The 20,784-nt window shown below is 35.0% G+C and overlaps 1 protein-coding gene across 2 annotated transcripts; it reads right to left on the bottom strand.

Annotated features, from left to right (window-relative positions):
* Positions 1–959: 959 nt before the first annotated feature.
* mRpL12 (mitochondrial ribosomal protein L12) lies at positions 960–20,780 on the bottom strand. 2 transcript variants are annotated; one of them, XM_069829144.1, is made up of 8 exons: positions 20,482–20,780; positions 18,171–18,468; positions 15,749–15,877; positions 13,672–13,799; positions 12,791–13,010; positions 4,545–10,488; positions 4,351–4,434; positions 960–1,899 (listed from the first exon to the last, which is right to left on the bottom strand). In XM_069829144.1, exons 1-4 carry the CDS (start codon positions 20,544–20,546, stop codon positions 13,683–13,685), a joined length of 609 nt encoding a protein of 202 aa, XP_069685245.1. In that variant the 5' UTR covers positions 20,547–20,780; the 3' UTR covers positions 960–1,899; positions 4,351–4,434; positions 4,545–10,488; positions 12,791–13,010; positions 13,672–13,682. The 2 variants fall into 2 exon arrangements, with proteins under 2 accessions (XP_069685245.1, XP_069685244.1); XM_069829143.1 differs by lacking the exon at positions 12,791–13,010 and having other exon boundaries at positions 20,482–20,713.
* Between the last annotated feature and the right edge of the window lie 4 nt (positions 20,781–20,784).

Here is a 20,784-nt window from a genome sequence, read left to right as displayed (position 1 = left end):
CGTGTTCCACTGTGTTTCATTATGAATTTCCTCTTCTTACAAATGATGGGTAAAAAGCACGGGTTGTAATCGGGATAAAATGAATTAGATCTAATTGATTCCGCACCATTATTACTGATCTGAAACACCTGGTCCAGATAAACCACATGCATGTTTTCTATACTGTTCGCCACATTATGACAGAGTTATGTAGACCTGACACTTCTGTACTTGACATTAACTAATGTAAGTAGTCAGTGGAGCTAAGAACTGTATCTTTTCAAATTTAGGCCTATAGCATAAGGATAGAAAGCCATAAGTGAGTAATGGTCATGTAAATATCCCATACCATAGTCGTGAGGTCTAAAGTGTCATACTCCAGACTAGCAAAATGGAATGAGTACCGGTTCGAGGAAAATTTCGGCTATTATGGGACCAGTGCCCAACCAGCATCGTCATGAATTTGGGGAGCTACAGTGAGTAGTGAAGTCTGGTTTTGAAAGCCAGCTATAAAAGCTCGGAGGATCATCATGCTAACCACACTTCACCCTCATACTGTGTGGTTGATCACCCACCTCTGCTGAAGCATGTGGATGTGAGTGTGAGGCCAGCAGTTGGCTGGTCAGCCTTGGTCCTTTGTTGAGCTGTCACACAATGAATCTTTTTTTTTTTTTTTTATTTATTATTTTATTATGTTTGTGTACAGAAAGTGTGAAACAGCAACTTATCAAAAAGTCCGTTGAATTGGTCCTCAAATGTCAGAGTTTGGTAATAAAGAAGGGAAAAGCAAGAATATATGAATAAAAAAAATATATGATGCAATGCAAGAAACAGGTTTCCAATACCATCAGTGAACACGACAGCTAGGTAATTATTGTTAGTAGGAATTGGAAAAGGTCAATGAAATTAAAAACACACAGACATGCGTGTGTGCATGTATACACATGTACATTTTTAATTAAAGTACAAATAACCATTCATTTTAATTTACAGTACAGACTATTTTAATTTATTTCATTGTTCATATACAGAGAAATGTATAGCTTCATATTTTTCAACAGTGTAACAGAGATAAATAATTCAGATTAAAAGGAGTATAAGAAAGTAATTGAACAGCAATGACATCTTGTGGACTTAGTCATGGTGGGGCTCAATTGAGGTGGTCAGAAGCAAAGTGGTGTAAGTGCACTTACGTTATTTTCCATAAAATGCGATTAAAAGTTACTAAGCATTCTTAAATTCCTTGAAGTTAATATGTGATGTAGTTAAAATATAATATATCCCTTTACCACTGAAATTTTAAATGCTTAGTTTACCCTGGATGTATTTAAATAATTGTGTTAGAAATGTCACTTACACCCCTTTGCTTCTAACAGCCTCAATTATGAAAATTCAAAATGTCACATAAAATGGAAGTTTAGACTCTCATATGCTTACTTAAAACGTGCATACCTTACTCATTAACTGAATTAGCACTTCTTTGAAGAAGTCTTAAATTATTTCCATGAGAGAGCAACACCTGTGAGCCCCTTGTCAGTAACCACTATAGCAGTGAACAAACTGTACATAATACAGAATACGCGAGTTTCATATGAATACTTTAATAAAGTTTATTGTAGCTATCCCAGATTATCTCAGAAATAATTCTCATTTTTGGCCCCCATGTAGTGAGTTACTTTTACAGAACTATTAATGTCACAATATGTTGATTTCTCGTAACTCCCAGTTTTACTTCTCAGAATATCTTCCATGGAAAGAACTATACTTCATCATCACTGGGATAGGTTGTAGCACCACCAGATGTGCTGCTTCCACTGCCAAGAATTATCTTCCTCATGACTGCATAGAGAATCCCTCCAACGATTATCATGCAAAAAGCTACAATAACTACAATTCCCCACGCTGGCAAAGCATTTGGCTCTGTAAAAAAAATATTTATTTGAACAATGTGTTTTATTTTAATTATTTGTATCCTGTCCATTACATTAATATGTTTATGATGCTCAATTTCAATATTTGTTACAATTTTATGAAATTCCATTGTAAAAAATACTGAATTTGAAATCCATCATAATCATTAAGCACAAATGACTTGAAGTTTGTACGTGTATAAACATACAGTTGCCCACAGTGTTACAAAAATTACACATTTATAGTCACAGAATTTGAATAGTCATAGCTAACATAGATCATTTGTATGGTTTATTTGTCTTTCTTCATTACAGATTGCCATGAGACTAAAAAAATCCTATACAATTAGAAAACAAATGCAAATTATATACTTTTTTTATGGTGGAGGGGCCTGAAGGCTTGCAAGTCAGCCTGAGGCTTATTGTGTGTTTCACTCCTGTTCAGTGAATATTTGTCACCAAACAGTCGTGCTCTTGTATGAATACAGCACGCTGCATTGTGAAAGTAACATAGGCTTGTGTAATAATGACAGTGACATGTGAATAAATTAAGGAGAAATGAGAGATCGAATGCTGAAAGTTATCCAGCAGTTTTGCTTCAATTGGTTGAGGGAAAACCTCGGAACAAAAAACCAAGTTTTGAACTTGGGCCCATTCATTTCACATTCGTGCTGTTACTCCACAGCAATGGGCATATGCACATATTACAATAAACTTTTTTTGAAATTATGAAAATAAACATTAAATAGAATGGACATATTATGACAAACTTAAATTTTTAAATCATATCTAATGTTTAGAGAGAGAAAGAGGTTGCATGTTGCACACATGCGTCTGTTTCTTCAAATATAATTCACAAAACTGCATGCACTTTGTTGAACTATATAATTCCAATATAAGAATTGTATAAATATTTCTTGAGTTTATTGAATATTGGAACTGACTAGTTGTCCACTTAAGCAAAAAATTATAAATTAAATATACTTAAAAATCACGTTAATAATACTGACTTTTATGTATACAACTTTTGTTATATTCCACAGAGGCACATGAAAAATATTTAAGGAAAATGTAAGTCCTGAGAAAACGGAAGGAAATATCAATCTAAAATTGATGAAAACAAAATCTATAATTAACGATTAAAAAAACTGAATTTCACGCGTTTTACTTGTTACATAGCCTAATTATTAACAGATCAGTTTGCAATTAAATATATGGGGAAAAGAACTACTGCTGAATGCTTGCATAAAAATGGCGAATGATTTTGAACAATGCTACATAATATCTAGCAATAAATGTATTTCTTAAATATTAATTAAAATAAATACACCTTATTTATTTCCATGTCGTCTTTAGGTGATGGAAAGTAAATTAAAATATCCAATCACTAGTTATTGAATTACTAAATATTATAATTAAAGGTAAAAACTCCATTTGGCCCAGAGGATTTTTATTTTATTGGGTTATTTTACGACGCCGTATCAACATCTAGGTTATTTAGCGTCTGAATGAATTGAAGGTGATAATGCCGGTGAAATGAGTCCGGGGTCCAACACTGAAAGTTACCCAGCATTTGTTCGTATTGGGTTGAGGGAAAACCCCAGAAAAAACCTCAACCAGGTAACTTGTCCCAACTGGGAATCGAACCCGGGCCACCTGGTTTCGCGGCCAGACGTGCTGACCATTACTCCACAGGTGTGGACAGCCCAGAGGATGGCGGGAAGTTGAAGCTCCCACCTCTACAATCCCCATTAATCACAGTAAAGGCCATAATCAGAGCCACCTACATAAGTTAAGTGCCATAGTGCAGCTGGAAGGATTAGATTAATGAGGAAAATCCATGAACACATCAGGAATCGAACCTGTGACTTTCTGGTTTTGCAGCATTATACATTATCTGTGGTCCACACCTGTGGAGTAACGGTCAGTGCGTCTGGCTGCGAAACCAGGTGGCCCGGGTTCGAATCCCGGTCGGGGCAAGTTACCTGGTTGAGGTTTTCTTCCGGGGTTTTCCCTCAACCCAATATGAGCAAATGCTGGGTAACTTTCGGTGCTGGACCCCGGACTCATTTCACCGGCATTATCACCTTCATATCATTCAGACGCTAAATAACCTAGATGTTGGTACAGCATCGTAAAATAACCGAATAAAATAAAAAAAATAAATACATTATCTGTGATGCTACCACGCACCTTGAAAATATTATAATTTACTAAAATTAAATATTAGGAACATTTACTTTGACCAGTAATAAGGTACTGGTACTCCACTATCAATTTCAATGATATGGAGTAGGAAGGAGGATTGGTTAATTTCTGTCTACTAAAAAGTTTTCCTCCCACAAATTGAAATTGGTGTTGCGACTAGATTTGTCTTGTCATTGAAAGGGAGAAGAGAGAGAAACGTGTGAGAATCACTTATGTTATCTTATGACGACCAATACATGAATAGTGTTCTTACTGTAGTATGTCCTGGTTATGGTTTTCCTCCCTTGAAGTATTTTTCTTCTTGCATCCACCTCGTCCAAAAGAAAACTTAGTATGACTGCAAAACATGATAATCATAACCACATATTACGTCTTTTAGCCTTTTTCATATGCAACTGCTATAAACTATTTAATTTAATTTCATGTTAAGTGCTGAAGAAATCTTACCTAATGTGATTGCTGAGTAACAAATAGTTTTATGCAGTACACCCATTTTATATTTCTGTAAGCAATTGTAGAAAATCTTATACTAAACACAAAGAACTTCACTGCTGCATATACGATAAATTCACGCCCTAGCTCTATAGCTTATCTCCTTATCTTTAATATTGACAAATTCCTAAGCTTATCAGGTTTAATGAAGTTACATGCGTAGGTGTATTCTGAGAGAAATGGAGGTGTACTAGATATGAAGAAATATTGAGCAATCTTGACACAATCATATTTCTGTACAATGAGAAGAATAAGAATAAAACATTGGTGTTGTGTCTTTTTCATTATAATTTTACTGTGATATTATTACACTAGAATAAATTCTGTGACGTGATTATAATAATGTCAGGATGTTTTAATTACTAATAGTTGAAGATCTGTGTGATTATTAAAATAAATTACATCCGTATCTCTGATCATTTAATTCGAAGCTTTATTCTTGCTTTTTAATTTTTTTTTTCTCCAGTAGCTTGCGCATGACTGTCATTTATCCATGTGTCACCATGTATGAGTAATGTGCCATGGCATTGCACTCAGTGCATCATAGGTGATCTACATAGCACTGTATAGTGATGGTTAATGTAGCCATAGTGGAATGCTGATAGGAGAAACAGGAATATCGTATGCAAACATACTATCAAGTACCAGGTGTGAAAAGCCGAAAATGTTTGCAGAGACAAATTTTGTTGTAGCGAAAAAAGTAATTTTGATGCATTACTGTTTCATTGTATCCTCACTTGTAAAAGGTAAAGGTAACGAACGATATTCCTATTATATTATAGATCATGGAGATCCAGAGGATAGGAGTTTAAGACTCACTTTTTCTAGACAATCGGCATTATTAGCAGTAGGAATGTCAGTTGTACATGCTTGCCATCTTTACCCCCACGGAAATATCCTGGCACTCATTTCTGTTAGAGACTGAGTAAACTCAAGGGGTGAAGTGCTGCCAGAAGGATTAGATCAATAGACAAAATCCATAACCCCATTGGGAATCGAACCTGGGACCTTCTGTTTTGCAGTGCAATGCCTTAACTGCGATGCTACCACTCACTTTCCTCATTTATAAGTCAAATAATTTTGAAGCTTGAGAAACTGGATGAATTTCATTCCTATCGAGCATTGTAGCGATCTAAGAAATAGATATTGAATAATATTGGATATTCAATTAAAGAAGTTTCCTCAAAATGGGGTTGATAAATTTTTATGAAATGTTACTCACTTGGAAAACTGTTATTCTACTTTCTTCTCTTCTCTCTCTCTTCTGAACTATGCTAGGGATTATGTATGCAATATATAATTTTATTGAGTTACAAAAGTCTGATTTAATTTCATAAAACAAGTATTGTACCAGCAGTGGCTGGTTCTAATGTGCTACTGTGTATAGCAAACTGATAATTTTGTTGAAATAAAAATGTTCTTGATGATGTAAACTCAAATTAATATTATTTTCTAAAAAACATTCTTCAGATCACGTTATGTTGCAAACAATTATACAGTACTAGTGTGCTGAGTTTCTATGTACAGTAGCAGCGTCCATTAAATGTTGCCTGAGGGTAAAAATATCCAAGACTCTAAAATATTTAGTCAGTGTATTGAATGGAATACTCTAATTCTAAATACTGAGATTTGTTAAAACACAGGGTAAACATTTAGTGAAAACAAAATTTAATTTTTCACAGAGGACGGACATTGAGTGAGAACATGTAGAGCTCTCTAAATTCGTTGATAGCCTTCCAAAAAAAAAAGTAATGTTGTTTTTTTTATGAATAAAGCCTACCTGATTGAAGAATCTTTCTAAAGACCCCATAGACCCACAGTTTTCCATCAGCTCTTAATCACTCCCAGTGTGTCATTTCGACGAACCGATTAGAAACTGAGTGTATGTGTGGAACCTTCAATCCAGAACAACATATTCCATGGAATGCTGTGTTTAGAATGAATCTGAGCTCATATGAATATAATTACTGAAGCCCGCCTTGGCTGTGGCTTCAATCTCACACAACAGGTGAGGTGGGAAAATTCATCCCTCTTTTGCAGCCAATCTTTATTCCATATTAGTCTTCTCGTTGGACGACATTGATCTTACTCTTCCTCAACGACAATAGCAATAGCAGCTGCATGCATTCTCGACACTATGATGAATCACTCTACATTGCCAGATTTGCTCTAGTATGACACTGTAACGACAGTTCTGAATTGAATGTGTGTGAATAAATTGCTCCTTTGACCATCAGTCTGGGATAGACGTGCCTTAGAATGATGCAAAACCAAAAGTCTGTGGGGGCCTTAATTTTCTCCAAAATGTTCAGTAAGCTTACTGGCCCGATAACTGTTTGCAAAAATCAGATTCTTTCATGGCCTTGGGATTAAGACTGTTTGCCACTTTCCAGAGTGGTGGGGAAATAGGAGTGTGCAAGATATGCATTATAAATTTGTGTTAGGTGTGTGAGACAGCTCTTCTAGGCATTTAGTAATGATTAAGTAATTGTCGCATCCTGGTGATTTGTTGAGTGGAAGATTTTAATTGTAACGAAATATATTTTTCATGGTGACATTGGGATTGATTCAGATGAAAGTAGCACAAGAATTTTATTGATTTTTAAGATAATGTCTCTTGTGAAAACCTGGATTAAATGCTTTAAGTTATGGTTCGAATCTCATCTGTAAAGATTTTGCTAGAATTTTAAGTTTCTTCTTTGGATAGTATACTATTTCTCCATTTAAGTCTTGAATAGGAGTGTTTTTGTTGCTGGAATTTTTATGTAATAAACGTTTTGTAAGAGACCAGAAATCTGAATTGTTTAATAGATTTTATTTTCAAATGCTTTTATAATATAGGCTCGACATCTTCGAATAGCTCTTTGATATCTATAAAAGGCCCTTTTTGTCTGAGTGTCTTCAAAGTGTTGCCATCTTTTCTGTGTTCTAGATTTAGCTACTAAAAAGAATTTCAAATCAGTAGTCCGATTTTGAAGTAGTTGTGTAGTATCATCAGTGATCATACTAATTGTATCAGTAAATAACTGCACTGTCATATCAGTATCATTTACATTAGAAATGGAAGGATTGTCTGGAATGCAATAATGTATAACCTTTGTGAATTCATTTCCAGTTGTAGTTTTAAAAAGGCTTAGAGAAAATTGTAGCTGTGGCTTTGAATGTGATCAGTAATGAAATATGGCTGGAATCAAGAGCTGTCAAATATTCTTGAATGCAGATATCAAGAACATCAGAATGGTGTGATATATTCCAAAGAAAATGAGTTGGTTCATTAAGGGCAATTATAGCATACTCATGAGCTATAAGAGTGATTTAAAAGAGATTTTCAGTCACTGTTGGTGAGCTGATGTGAGAATTCAAAGAATGATGTTTTACATTCACGTCAACGCAAATGATGAAATTTTTATGAAAAGTCACAAGCAGGTTTAAGGCCAGAGCCACCTTCAGTCGCAAGACAAAGTATGAATATAGAGCTTATATGTTTTCTTGACTTTGGTGATGTTATCAGCACCACACTCTGGTAGCCTTTTTACCCTCAGAAATAACTGGTACTGTTCTCCAACCAGGAGATTAACAGTGAAAGGAATGTGCTTACTATTGCGTCATCTATCGGAGCAAAGTAGATAGATAATTGTCGTCATCTTCCTAACAAGTATTAGGCCGAGTGGTCTGTTACGTTCTCAAACTAGAATTTTCAGTCCATCTCTTCTTCGGACGACCTAGAGATCTTTTGCCATGCGAATGGTAATGGAACAGTGCTTTTGGAATTCTGCATCGATCCATTCGTTCGAGATGACCCTTGCAATGAAGTTGATATTTGCTGATGAACTGCATAATGGAGATAGATAATATTACCATTATAACATCAGTTTAAAAAAACATGTGCTCTCCTGCATATGTTATTTCCTGTATGGCAGGATTAAAAGACTAGTAGATTAACCGTGATCTAATTTTGTAACTAGAGTAGTGTAAATATGTGTGTATCAGTGTTATCATTTATGCTTTGAGAGTTAGCCAATGGAGATGCGTGTACCCACGTGTGTGACCTTATGACATCGACATTCATTCATAGCATTATCCAGCTGCGTCTCATTCCCCTGAGACTTTCTCCTGGTTGAAGTACAGTACTCAATTCGATGTGACTGAATGCTCCCTAGAGCAGTCCTGGAAGTTATATTTTGTTGATCCAATGAGTGGTGCCTGCACGAATCTCACTGGGAATTTGTGGTAATCTCTATGGAGTTCTAGAAAGGAGGGCTTTGTTAAGATGATTTAGATATATATTTGTGGGAATACTTGTGGAAGAAGAACAAAGAAATATGTCGAGTTACCTTTCCAAACAGTCCACTGAGTTAGCTCTGTTGTAGCACGTCTGCCTACAGACTAGTCAGCCTGCAGTGTCAGAAATTTTCATGTAAAATTTCTACCTCGGGACTAGGAGAGATGGCAGTGCACAATTTCTAATCACTAGATTGTTCACCAATATGCCTGGGTTAAATCCCAAATCTCTCCACAGAGCATATGAAGAGATGGCATATGTCACTGTTGATAGTGATTCATCCATAGGGTGGGAATGTTAAGCCTGACGACCTCTTGGTGCTATTCGACAGGAGTAGGCTACATGCCAGCACTGGGTTCCCCCTTCTCCCTTCCTCACCTTCATCCTCACTCATTCCCTACAATACACTTACACTCACTTAAAATACGACATAACTCTTCACAGATACACATCATGCATAACGTGGCCCACTGAAGTGGTGTGTAATTTGAAAATGGGTTACAGTCCTGCCATCTGTTCACAGTATATGGAACCCGAATCTCATTAAGTGAAGTGGGTAGACATTAGACATACACACCTTTTCAAATTATGACTGAGGATATTCGGTTCGGTTACTCTGAGATGACTCAATTAGGAGTCTGGTCATAACCAACAGACATTGTTATGAATCTCACATGGGGGTTCCATGTGATAAATTACGCTACTTCCCAATATTTTTTTGCAACATGACTTCATACTTCGTCAAGAATGAAATCACATCTCCCCTAATTCAGTGAGACAATATTCCCTTATTCAGTGATAGTGGAAATTACTGTTAGTGTCTTCTAAACGAATTACAGCACACATGCTCTTTACTGCGACATGATTACTTAAAAATTACGCTCCAGTGCCTCCCCTCTTTATTGTCAGTCATTAATTGTTTTTATTAAACTAGATGTATCAAAGAAACCACACCATTTTGACTAATATTCTTTATTTTTTGGAAAAATCTAAATTAAAAGATGCAGTCTTTGTTTGCTAACACAAATTACGAACAAATACAGGTATTTTTGTCGTACTTTTCTATGCAGAAGTAAATGATAGTTTTCTAATGACATAAAGAATGGTGGAATGAACACAGTTGTAATGAGTTACACTTTTATGTATATCAGAAATAAAATTATACGATACAACATAAAAATATTTCATTAAAAAGATTCAAATTTTTACAGTATACAGAACATTTAAATAACATTAATTTAGTGATATTCTGTACATTGTCCACTGTCTTACAAATATTCTTAAATTATTGCATTATTTGAGAATCACTTGCATTAACAGAAAATATAGTATAAATAAATTTCAATTTCACAAACATAAATTCATTACTGTACTATAACATCCTTTTGTTTTTATATGGACTGTATTTTATTATAATCATACTCAGTTTTTAGTCCTTGCAATGGACATTGAGGCAGTCATGAAAAAGTGCATAATTGTAGCATTCTGACCAAGTTCATAATTATACAGGACTCATCTAATCTTTCTACATCAATCCCAGTCACAACACATCACGTAGCTATTTCTCCACATGCACCTTCTCCAGTAATGCATCCGACAAATAGCTGAGTAAGCATTCTGAAAACAATGGAAGTAAAATAAATGGAACAGTCTATGCAACAGATTTGTATCTTCACGAAAATGAATTAATATTATATTCACCTATATGAAGAGCGAAATTGTACATTTAGAATTAGAACAGTACTCATTCATCACTTATGCAATCATAAGTGAAAATGAGAAGACTGAAGTTCTCGCAGAACAAGAATATTACACAAATATCTCGGAAGAGTTTAAGTGAAATGAACCGACCACACAACATTCAAGAAAAAACTACAAAGTTCTGGTTTTAAATGGCTGAAGAAAGAGAGCTATATAACACAATAAGATAGCCATAAATGCTTTCACGATTCCTTTTCCCACTTGTTTGGAAACATCAAGCAGTCTGCAAGAGAATAGATTTGTTAAAACTCATTTGAGTAAAGATGAGGGACATGCGACATCCAAAAGCAGCTGTAGAAAAAATCTTTTTCTCCATCAGGAGGATAACTATAGTGGCAGCCACTAAATCAGGTAGATAAGGAAAACTGCGCTGCTGTCAGATATGGGAATGGCGAAGTGATAGATGGTAGAGAGTCACTTTCCTACATGCACAGATTGGCAACGCTGATCAGTACTGCCCTAGAAGAAGCACAACCTCCTGCATGATATGCCAGTCTGCCCAACAGCAATCATTTGCTATCAGGCTGCTCTAGTCCTATTATCATCATCATCATCATCATCATCATCATCATCATCATCATCATCATCATCAATCTGAATGAAGTCTCTACAGATAGCGAGACAAATGAAGACAGTGACTAAGAAATCTTAGACTACTGTGAAGCTAGACACTGAATCCTGATACATTGTAATTTAATGTAAACGTAATTTTTTTTACAGTAGCTTTTTTTTATTTATATTATGCAGCCCAATTTATAGTAGCTATTTAAGGACAAGTTGGAAAAAAAAATGGTGATAAAGCTTTCATTGCAGTTAAATGTGGGTAGAACTCCATTAATGTAACACTTGAAAACATCGATTACAACAAAATATGTTCCAAAAATGCAGAAAGTTATATTGTAAGCCATAAATAAAAAAAAAAATATTTTAATAAAACTGAAACAGATTAATAACTGAATCCAAAAGTACCATGTCCTATGCTGGTGCGTGCACAACCTGAACAACATTCATATGGATGCTTTCCAGGAAAACTAAAATACCCATGGAAAGATGTTTCAGACAAAAAAACTTAATTCAGACGATTTTATACATTTTTCCCCCGAAGACAAAATTTTCCTGGCCCAAAAAACAAAGTCCTAGCTTACTAAAAATTCCAATACATTTTTTCAGATTTAAATGTACTCGTTCAGGTTTTTATATTTCGTAATTATTTGAAGTGGTTTATATGGAAAATAATTATACCGTTGAAATCAGTAGTCTTTCCTGAAGCTTGTAGTATAATTTGTTTTGCAACAATGTTGCCTCACACTCTGAAATGGCATGTTCAATCAGACATTTCTATGCCAGCTACTAGACAACCTTGGCAACAGTGTAATTTCTCTGATCTGCCTGATTTAGTGGCCGTTAGTATAGACGTGTTAAATCACAATTATTACATCAGAACTAGATTGTTGATCTACAGGACGATTTGTTTGCAAAGCAAGATAATATTTTCAAAATCAGCTATGTAGCTGACACCTATGCTATTCCACTTTCCCTAGTAGAGAGGAAGAAAAGACCTGATGCCTTATCTCTACCAGGTTAAATAAATAAATACTAATACTTCACCTAACAAAATCACAGTACAAATTTACCTGCTTGTTTGTTAGTGAACAAATGGCTATACTAAGAAAGGAGGAACTATATGGAACACATCTGAAAGACAAACACCCACGTAATGACAAAATTTCTTGTGATCTATGATTAAGAAAGGCAGGATTCTCGCCAAAACTACACGACCCATAATGGCATATAGGAGTATGTAATAAAAAGTTAAGAATTATATTCGTTTCAAATACCTTTTGGAAAAAGACATCCTAACGAAAAAAACAAAGTGTCATGAAGCATCCGAAACAATGTAACATATTATTGGCTTCTTGTCATCTGCCATTAGCTGCAACTTCCAGATTGCACACACCAAAATCAGCTAATATCAACATCTGTCTAGCACAAGAGCTCAAACACCTTAGCAAAGAGAATCACTATAATGCCTAATGTCATTTCATCAACCACATTAGTCCCAAAACCTACAATAGAACACTTCAATGCCCAGCAACAGTTACTCAATATGTTTAAATTAATACTACTGAACACACTACACTGTTAGATATGTGCATACTGGGAGAATCAGGTTGTTACACATCACTTGTTATGCTCAGTTAATGAAGACTACCAGATTTTCTGCGATGAAAAGCAGCATCAGCAGTAGTAGACAGAGTTTTTTGGATCAGTGGAGAAAGAGATCAAGGTCAGCATTCAGGTCTTATCTTCGCCTTAGAGGCAGAAGAGTTGGATGACTTGTAATAAACAATCAGCTAAAATTCTGCCAGTGTTGCAACCTTAAAAATTCAATTTTCCCCAGATGTTGAAATGTGTATATTTGCGAAGTTCGTCGTTGACAACACCTCATAGTTAATAGTTTATAAAAAACAAATGCATAATAATTAGTTATTCTGCTCCCTTGTACAATTTTCACAAATGCAGTTACGAGGTTTCAAAAGTAAGGCAACAATATGTAAAACTCTTCATGCAGTCACTAATTAAATTTATCTCAGTCAATTAATTTTTAATTCTTAAAGTAATTAATTACATGTAGGTGAAATGGAGGAATAATCCTATATTAATAGAGTCAACAGCAGTGACAATGACTATGATGATCGTATTCATGTCCAGGAGGAGGAACGAAAAAAGAGAAGAGGCAGAGGAGAAGGATGAAAAAGGGAAGAAAAGTGGGGGAGAATAATGGTGATAAATTGTGTTTGCAATGCAGAAAAAAGATATTACATATAAGATCCAAATTGCAAGTTCACTTGATACATAGGGTTTTAACATCAGGTTTATCCGAAAAATAAAATAAAATTTTGTCACTAACCATTCATGTCACAACTTCAAAAAGTACATTGGTATTAACTTGAAACATGGAATAATTTTAATTAGTAAATTATAAGTAAGGAATAGTACCTAGTTATAAATAAGGAATATTTATGATATGAAACATACCTGGTAGGATATTACTCTAGTACACATTCTGCTCCTACTTTAGATAGTGCTTCTTTCAGTTTCTCAGCCTCTTCCTTAGGCATATCTGCCTTCACAACTGTTGGAGCACTTTCCACAAACTTCTTCGCCTACATAACAAATTTAATTATTCATACAGTACATAAACACATTGGAATTCTAATTCAATCACTAATAACAGGAGTTTATTTATACACAGTATCCACAGTATACTGGCTGACACACACATATTCTCCACACATCCTCTCTCCGAACTATGCACACAAGTATACATACAGACATAACAATTCAAAGGCTACATCCAGACTGAAGTTAAGCTTCAATATGTAACTAGTTAGCCTACTTAGACTTAAAGTAGAAGTTAATAACATATTTGAAACAGACTGCTATAGTTCTTACCAGTGAATCTCTTTTTGTGCCTCCAAAATCCACTATGCGCATTTAAACAGATTTTTCAGGACAAAGAAAAAAATATCACTTTTAATTCCCTTGGTTTTCAAAGTTACTTTCGGCATAATTTCATCATCTTTCACGTAATGATTAAAATTATACCGAAAGTAGCTATGAAAATCAAGGGAATTAAAAGTGAATGCGTTTTTCTTTCTCCTGAAAAATCTGTTTAAATGCACACTAATTTGCTGCTACACTCGCTTGACTAGGATAGTCTTTCCTTTAATTTTCCAATTACCAAATAATAGTCAGAACCACAGTCTGCCCCTCTGAAGGATAGAATGTCTACTATACTAGTGTCTTCGTTTATCTATCAAGATGTGATGTATTTGGTTACGTGTCAATCCACATGAAGAAGTCCAAGTATAGCCTATTTATGTATATCCTTATGCGGGAATGTTGTACTTTTCACAATTAAGTTTTTTGAAGTAGCAAAGTTGACTAACAACACCATTAACATTACTAGTTACGTGTAAGCTTCATTTTTTCCAATAGTCGGTTTAAAAATATCCTCCTGTTCTACTTTAGCATTGAAATTATCCAAATAAAATTTTCATATGATATCTAGATAAATGATCAAAGTGTGTTCCAATTCCTCATAGAAGTTATCCTTTATATGGATGTCTTTCTCTTCTGTAGGGACATGAGCATTTATAAGTACCTATGATATGGCACCATCTACCCATAAGTACTAAATACGACAACCTCTCACTGATAAATTCGACCTTTTTTACTGCTGATTTTATCATTTTATGAATAAAAATCCTGTCCCTAATTGGTGATTATTGTTTCCTTCCCCATAGTACACCAAGTAATCTGGTGAAGGAACTTAATACTACATAATTTAATGCAAGATATAAAAGATCCATGATATCCACTTAGTTTTATTGTATTTTATTTACAGGAGGTTCAATCAATGACCCTAGCACTTCAATCCTTCGAGATCGTTTGTGCAACCCCATCCACGTAGTTATAGTCCCGTCACTCTAATTTCCGGAAGCCAATCACATTGCAGGTCGGCTACATTTAAACGTGTGCGTCTTGTGATTCGCCAATGAAGACATTATGCATTTCCTAAGGCTGGAAAAATATTTAATATAATTGCCCGCCATTTTGGGTCTTTCATTGGCGTTCGCTTATTTGCCACTCAATTATTTGCTGAATTACAGTGCGTTTGATTTATTATCATAGGGGCTACGGCATGATGTTTAACGGTGTGGCAAATAGATCCCTCGTCTGGTAGCTCAGCAACGAAAGAACAAAAATGGCGAACGATACTACCTACCTAGACTTTATAGAGCCTTGACTTCCTAAGACGTAAGCAAAGAGGAGGAGTCACGCCGGGAATAACAGCGTCGCGACTATAATAATAACCCTTTAAAGTTATTCTAGTTTATGCTTTTTATCTTTCACTTACTGACTTGAAGGACAAAACAATACATAAGCATGACCAGTGTTAAGCACATGAATTTTTTAAAGAGTGATCTTTCTAATCTGAACATGTTCTATAAGTTAAAAAATTAGTTAAAGATGTTAGAAATAATTAGTCAGAATTTAATACTTAATTTAAAATGCTAGTACCAATTATCTTCTTTCATAGAGTACTTACCTGAACAAGATTCATTCCTTCCAACAAATTTTTTACTTCCTTGATCAGGGCAACCTTTTGTTTTTCATCAAATTTAAGCAACTTTACTGTGAAATTAGTTTGCACTTTCTTTGGTGCTTCCTCTTCTTCCTAAAAATAATTATTCATAATAAATTACAATTATTATCTAATTCTGGCCAGAGATTTAAATCCAAGAATAGGTAAAACTTCACTCAGAAATATTGTAGGCACACAAGAACAAATCATAAAGCAAAATGAATGAAGATCCAACCAGTACAGGGGTATTGGTTCCCCACAGCGATTATAGCTAGCCTGTACAACCAGATTTCACTACCTATCGTAGCTCCTTCTCCAAATTCGTCACAATGCTAGGTGGGCACTGGTCCTAAACACTGGCAAAAATTTCACGATAAAATTTCTTCTCCCATGAGGATTCGAATCAATACTCAATTTGTAATCCAGTCCAGGCATGACACTTTAGACCATGATACTATGGCACAGAAAAAATCCACTGAATACGAGACATAAAATTTATTCCAGAATTATTACACAATGCTTAAGTATAACCTTTGATACAGAAATTGGTCACTGTTCTGAGACTTAAGTCCCACCTCGGAATAGCTTGGAAATCATGTACGGTGTTCACTCATGTGTTTCTTTAATTTCAGTGTCATTTTACTCTCAATATAGCTGATGTAAAAACGTGTATTTCACTGAAAGGCAATACTCCATAACTTTACTGTATAAGAGTGGCTAAACTGCATGACTTACACTCCTAATGTCGTGAATTCGAATTCACTTTATTCGAAAGACATTTTTATACATCTTTTAAACACTTATTACTGATTTGAATGAATTACATTTCATAACTGGGAAATTATGGTCGGTAAACTGGATCATTTTACACCAAGAACTCTAGTTACAGAACTGAAATTGCAATCTCTTAAAAAGAAAGAGAAAGACAAGATAATCTACACCATCACATGAAAAGTATAAATAAAAATAAACATTTAATATGAAACGAGCCTTTTTCGCAAAAATAATAATAATAATAATAATAATAATAATAATAATAATAATAATAATAATAATAAAATGCCACTAGTGGTACCTCAAACTTTCCATTACAACTATATGGCATACAGTCAGAGGTGATGGAAAAGCATGTATACTGTATTTCATTCAAACACACTAGCCAACAGATCTATTGTGTAGAAGTGGTAAAACGTTTGACTTGTAAGTCATAGTGCCAAAGTTCGAATCCCAGTTACTTGAAAGAAATTTGTATAGTAAATCTTTTTACAAGCTCATATTATTTCAATGATTTTTTGTTCATAACTGGATAGTTAACATGGCTGCTTGTGTCTAGATCTTACTATGTGATCAGCAAATGCGCACGCACCAGTATAAAATGCAAAATGAAAAATAATTTAGTAGTCTATCTTAATTTATGCTAGAAATAAATTAATTTCGGTTAAACATATACAATAAATAACATTTAAAACTAAAACATGGAAAGAAATAAAAAAAAAAGTTGTTCTGAACCATTTCCTTCCTTAGAAATTCAATGTTGGCCTACCCATGATTTGTTATTTTATGAGGTTATCCATCACTTGTGTAAAAATATTAAATTGCACGACTAGTTCTGTTGCCATCATGAATTCAAGTCTCAAATAATGTAAAGTATTCAATCTTTTGGTATCTTTACCTGCTTTCATTTGATATTTTGAAGTAAAGGCATTCCTATAAAACTAATATAATGTTTAAATATTAGATTTTTTGAGTTGGTTATTTAACGACGCTATATCAATTAGCTTACTAGGTTATTTAGCGTCAATGGAATTGGTGATAGCGAGATGAGGCCACGATTTGCCATTGATTAAATATCACCTTACGGTTAGGGAAAACCTCGGAAAAAACCCAACCAGATAATCAGCTGAAGTGGGGATTGAACTAGTGCCCAAGCACAATTCCAGATTAGTAGGCAAGTGCCTTAGCTGACTGAACTTTGCCAGTGGCTAATATTATGTGGGATGAGGCCAGGATTCACCATAGATCAACTGAAATTCGTCTTACGGTTAGGGAAAACCTTGGAAAAAACTCAACCAGATAATCAGCCCAAGTAGGAATCGAACCTGTGCTCAGGCGCAATTCCAGGATCATATGTGAAAACAAAGAGGAACGCAGAAAATAGGAAAGACTGGAGAATGCTGGGTTTGCAGTGAAAGACTTGCCCTTGGGCAGAACACTATGAATGAGTGAACATAAAACTATTCAAGATCTCTTATTCTTTCAGCTTCATTTTCAATACTTTCTGTTTCCTTAAATATCCTACTGAATTTTCAGATAGATTTTTTATTAAAATATTAACTGCAGATTTAGATATGTTTCCTCATGCTTATATACAATTAACTTAAATCACCTCGGCAGCTGGAGCTGCAGATGCTAGCGAGATGGCACCCATAGGCATGAGAGGGGTGTCGGGTAGATTGAGTTTCTTCTTGAGAAGATCACTGAGCTCTCCAACTTCTATTAGATTTAGTTTCGTGATTTCATTCACTAAGTTTTCAACTTTGGGGGAGTACTTCTTCATCTCTGCTTCTGACTGTGGCACTTGAAGTGATGTGTCTATAATGGGTGCTGGAGATGTACGCAGAAGCTCTGCACTTTGACCCTTCTGTGGCTGTGTCTGTGGCTGAGAACTCTGCTTCAAGACACAACTACACAAACATACCCATATTACTCAGAAGACAGAAATCTTGTAAAAATGTAATTATTACAGTTTCACATGTTAAATATAACTGAAATAATATTCAAGCATAGTCCTATATTTTCAGATCATAGTTATTTCTCTATTAAATTTATTTTCAATCAAGGTTATTGAGGAGTATTTCTTCCAGGAAATCTTATCTTAAGTAGAGGAAGGACAGGTAAAATCAAAGTACCACTTATAATAAAACATTGTAATACCAAAAGCAACTCCATGTAAAACATAATTTTCATTATTATGACTGGAAAACCTAAGGAAACTGAGCATTATATTTGATGACATAATTCCAATTTAAATAATTTAGAAAGAACATTCCCGTTTTTATTTGTTATGTACCTCGAGAAAATAACAAACAATATTAAGTTATACACTGACAGCCAAGGGACAGGGAAACAACAAGAAAGATGAAGATGGGAAAAGTTTGCTTTATTATATGTTTCTTCCAGTGGGCATCTAGGGAGCAAAGTCCCTCTGGAACTGTATTGGGGGAGTCCAGACTAATATCGAGTTATTTATTTATTTATACAGGGTGATTCACGAGGAAAGGTAAAAAATTTAGGATACGATATCTTAGGTCATTTCATGTTCATATGAACATAGGTCCGATTTCAAACGATGGCAGAGCTAGATGCATTTTTTTGTAAAACGTCTCACCCCAATGTGAATCAAACGTTACCATATGCTGCTGACTTGAGACAAGGTCACCGATGAATGATGTAACATTGAAATCTGCATTGTGAGCGATGTAGATAAGAGAAGTTCATTCACCTCACAATCCGAGTGGTGGGATATTACAAATGTCCAATCGCCTGCCCTTGCCTGATGTAATGACAAAGAACCAGCACATAACACAAATACAGTATCACTTATCAGTTCACAGCAGATCAGTCAGCTACCTACAGTACAGTAGTTATACAGGTACAGTTATCGGAAGTGTTAAGTTGTGTTTTTCAAGATGCCTTATAAATTTTCGACTACAGAATATGCCGATATTGTGTATGTTTATGGTTTGTACGATGGAAGTTCCTTGCGTGCCGTCGCTGAATATGAACGACACTTTCCGAACAGAAGGGTACCATATCGAAGAGTTTTACTATCTATGGTGTTGGATGAAAGACTTGGTAGAGCAAAGGAACGGGGAAACGAGAGAGGCGCTAATCGACCTATTTTGGATCCGGCATAAAGACAGCCACGTGCAACTCTCCTGAGCGATGAGCGCGATTCACGCCTGAGCGCAACAGTGCATTGAAGCAGAAGGAAGTACCTTTGAAAATGTGCGAAAACATCGACTCCGACTTCTAGAATATTAGGTATGTATGCATATGTGAATATAAACTTTAAATTTGTCTGTTATCTGTCTCTAAATACGAGTTAGTACAATGGAAGCTCACAAGTTTTTGTGAAATCAAAGAGCCATATCTCCGTAACCGTTCGAAAACGGACCTATATTCATATGAACTTTTTTTACTCAGAATGACTTGAGAATTCACATCATAAATTTTTTACCTTTCCTCGTGAATCACCCTGTATATGGATCATACGTGGAAGCTAAGAGGAAGGCAGAAAATAGTAAAAGACTGGAGAACGGTGGTTTTGCAATGAAAGACTTGCTCTTGGGCAGAACTCGTGAGCATGATGATGCGCATTCGACAAACACAGACAAACCTGCTGTTTTTAGTATTTTAAGATAATTGCTGGCAGCGAGGTTTGTGACTGTATACTTAAGTTTTCCATTATATTATTATATGAATATAAGAATGTAAGGTAGTTTCCTTGTACCCGGTACTCGTTATCTATAATAATGTGTTCTTAGGTTAGGTTAGTTTAGGTTGTAGTTCATTTCCGACAAAAGAAAATATTTTTATCGTTTTTCTTTTCAGAAAGGAACCACTGTGTAAACACAAAAACGACCTATGTAATGAGTACCGGGTACTAGGAAATTACCGGAATGTAATAAACTCACCATGTAGAAAATGTGCGACGATATTGTTTAATGTTTGTTCGGATTAACGGCCTGACGGATTGCATTTTAATCTTCTACGGACAACTAGTCAACAGAAAACTTCTCAAAATTTTAATACTGCCGTAACACTAAAAATTTTGGGTTACCAAAAATCAACTCCAACACTCAGATTGGTTGTTTATTTTCCAATGTCCTTGATTGAATAAATCTTCTGATGTCCAGCCTAATCTGAGAAGTACTTTATCTACAGCATAGTTTCATGGGTGTAACTGTAGATGACTCTGAAAAATCGCAGCTGACTGC

The sequence above is a fragment of the Periplaneta americana genome, chromosome 6 (genome assembly GCF_040183065.1).
Source record: "Periplaneta americana isolate PAMFEO1 chromosome 6, P.americana_PAMFEO1_priV1, whole genome shotgun sequence".
In the NCBI taxonomy this organism is placed as follows: domain Eukaryota; kingdom Metazoa; phylum Arthropoda; class Insecta; order Blattodea; family Blattidae; genus Periplaneta; species Periplaneta americana.
The sequence above is the reverse complement of the archived record's forward strand: the minus strand, read 5'-3'. Positions and strand labels throughout refer to the sequence as shown.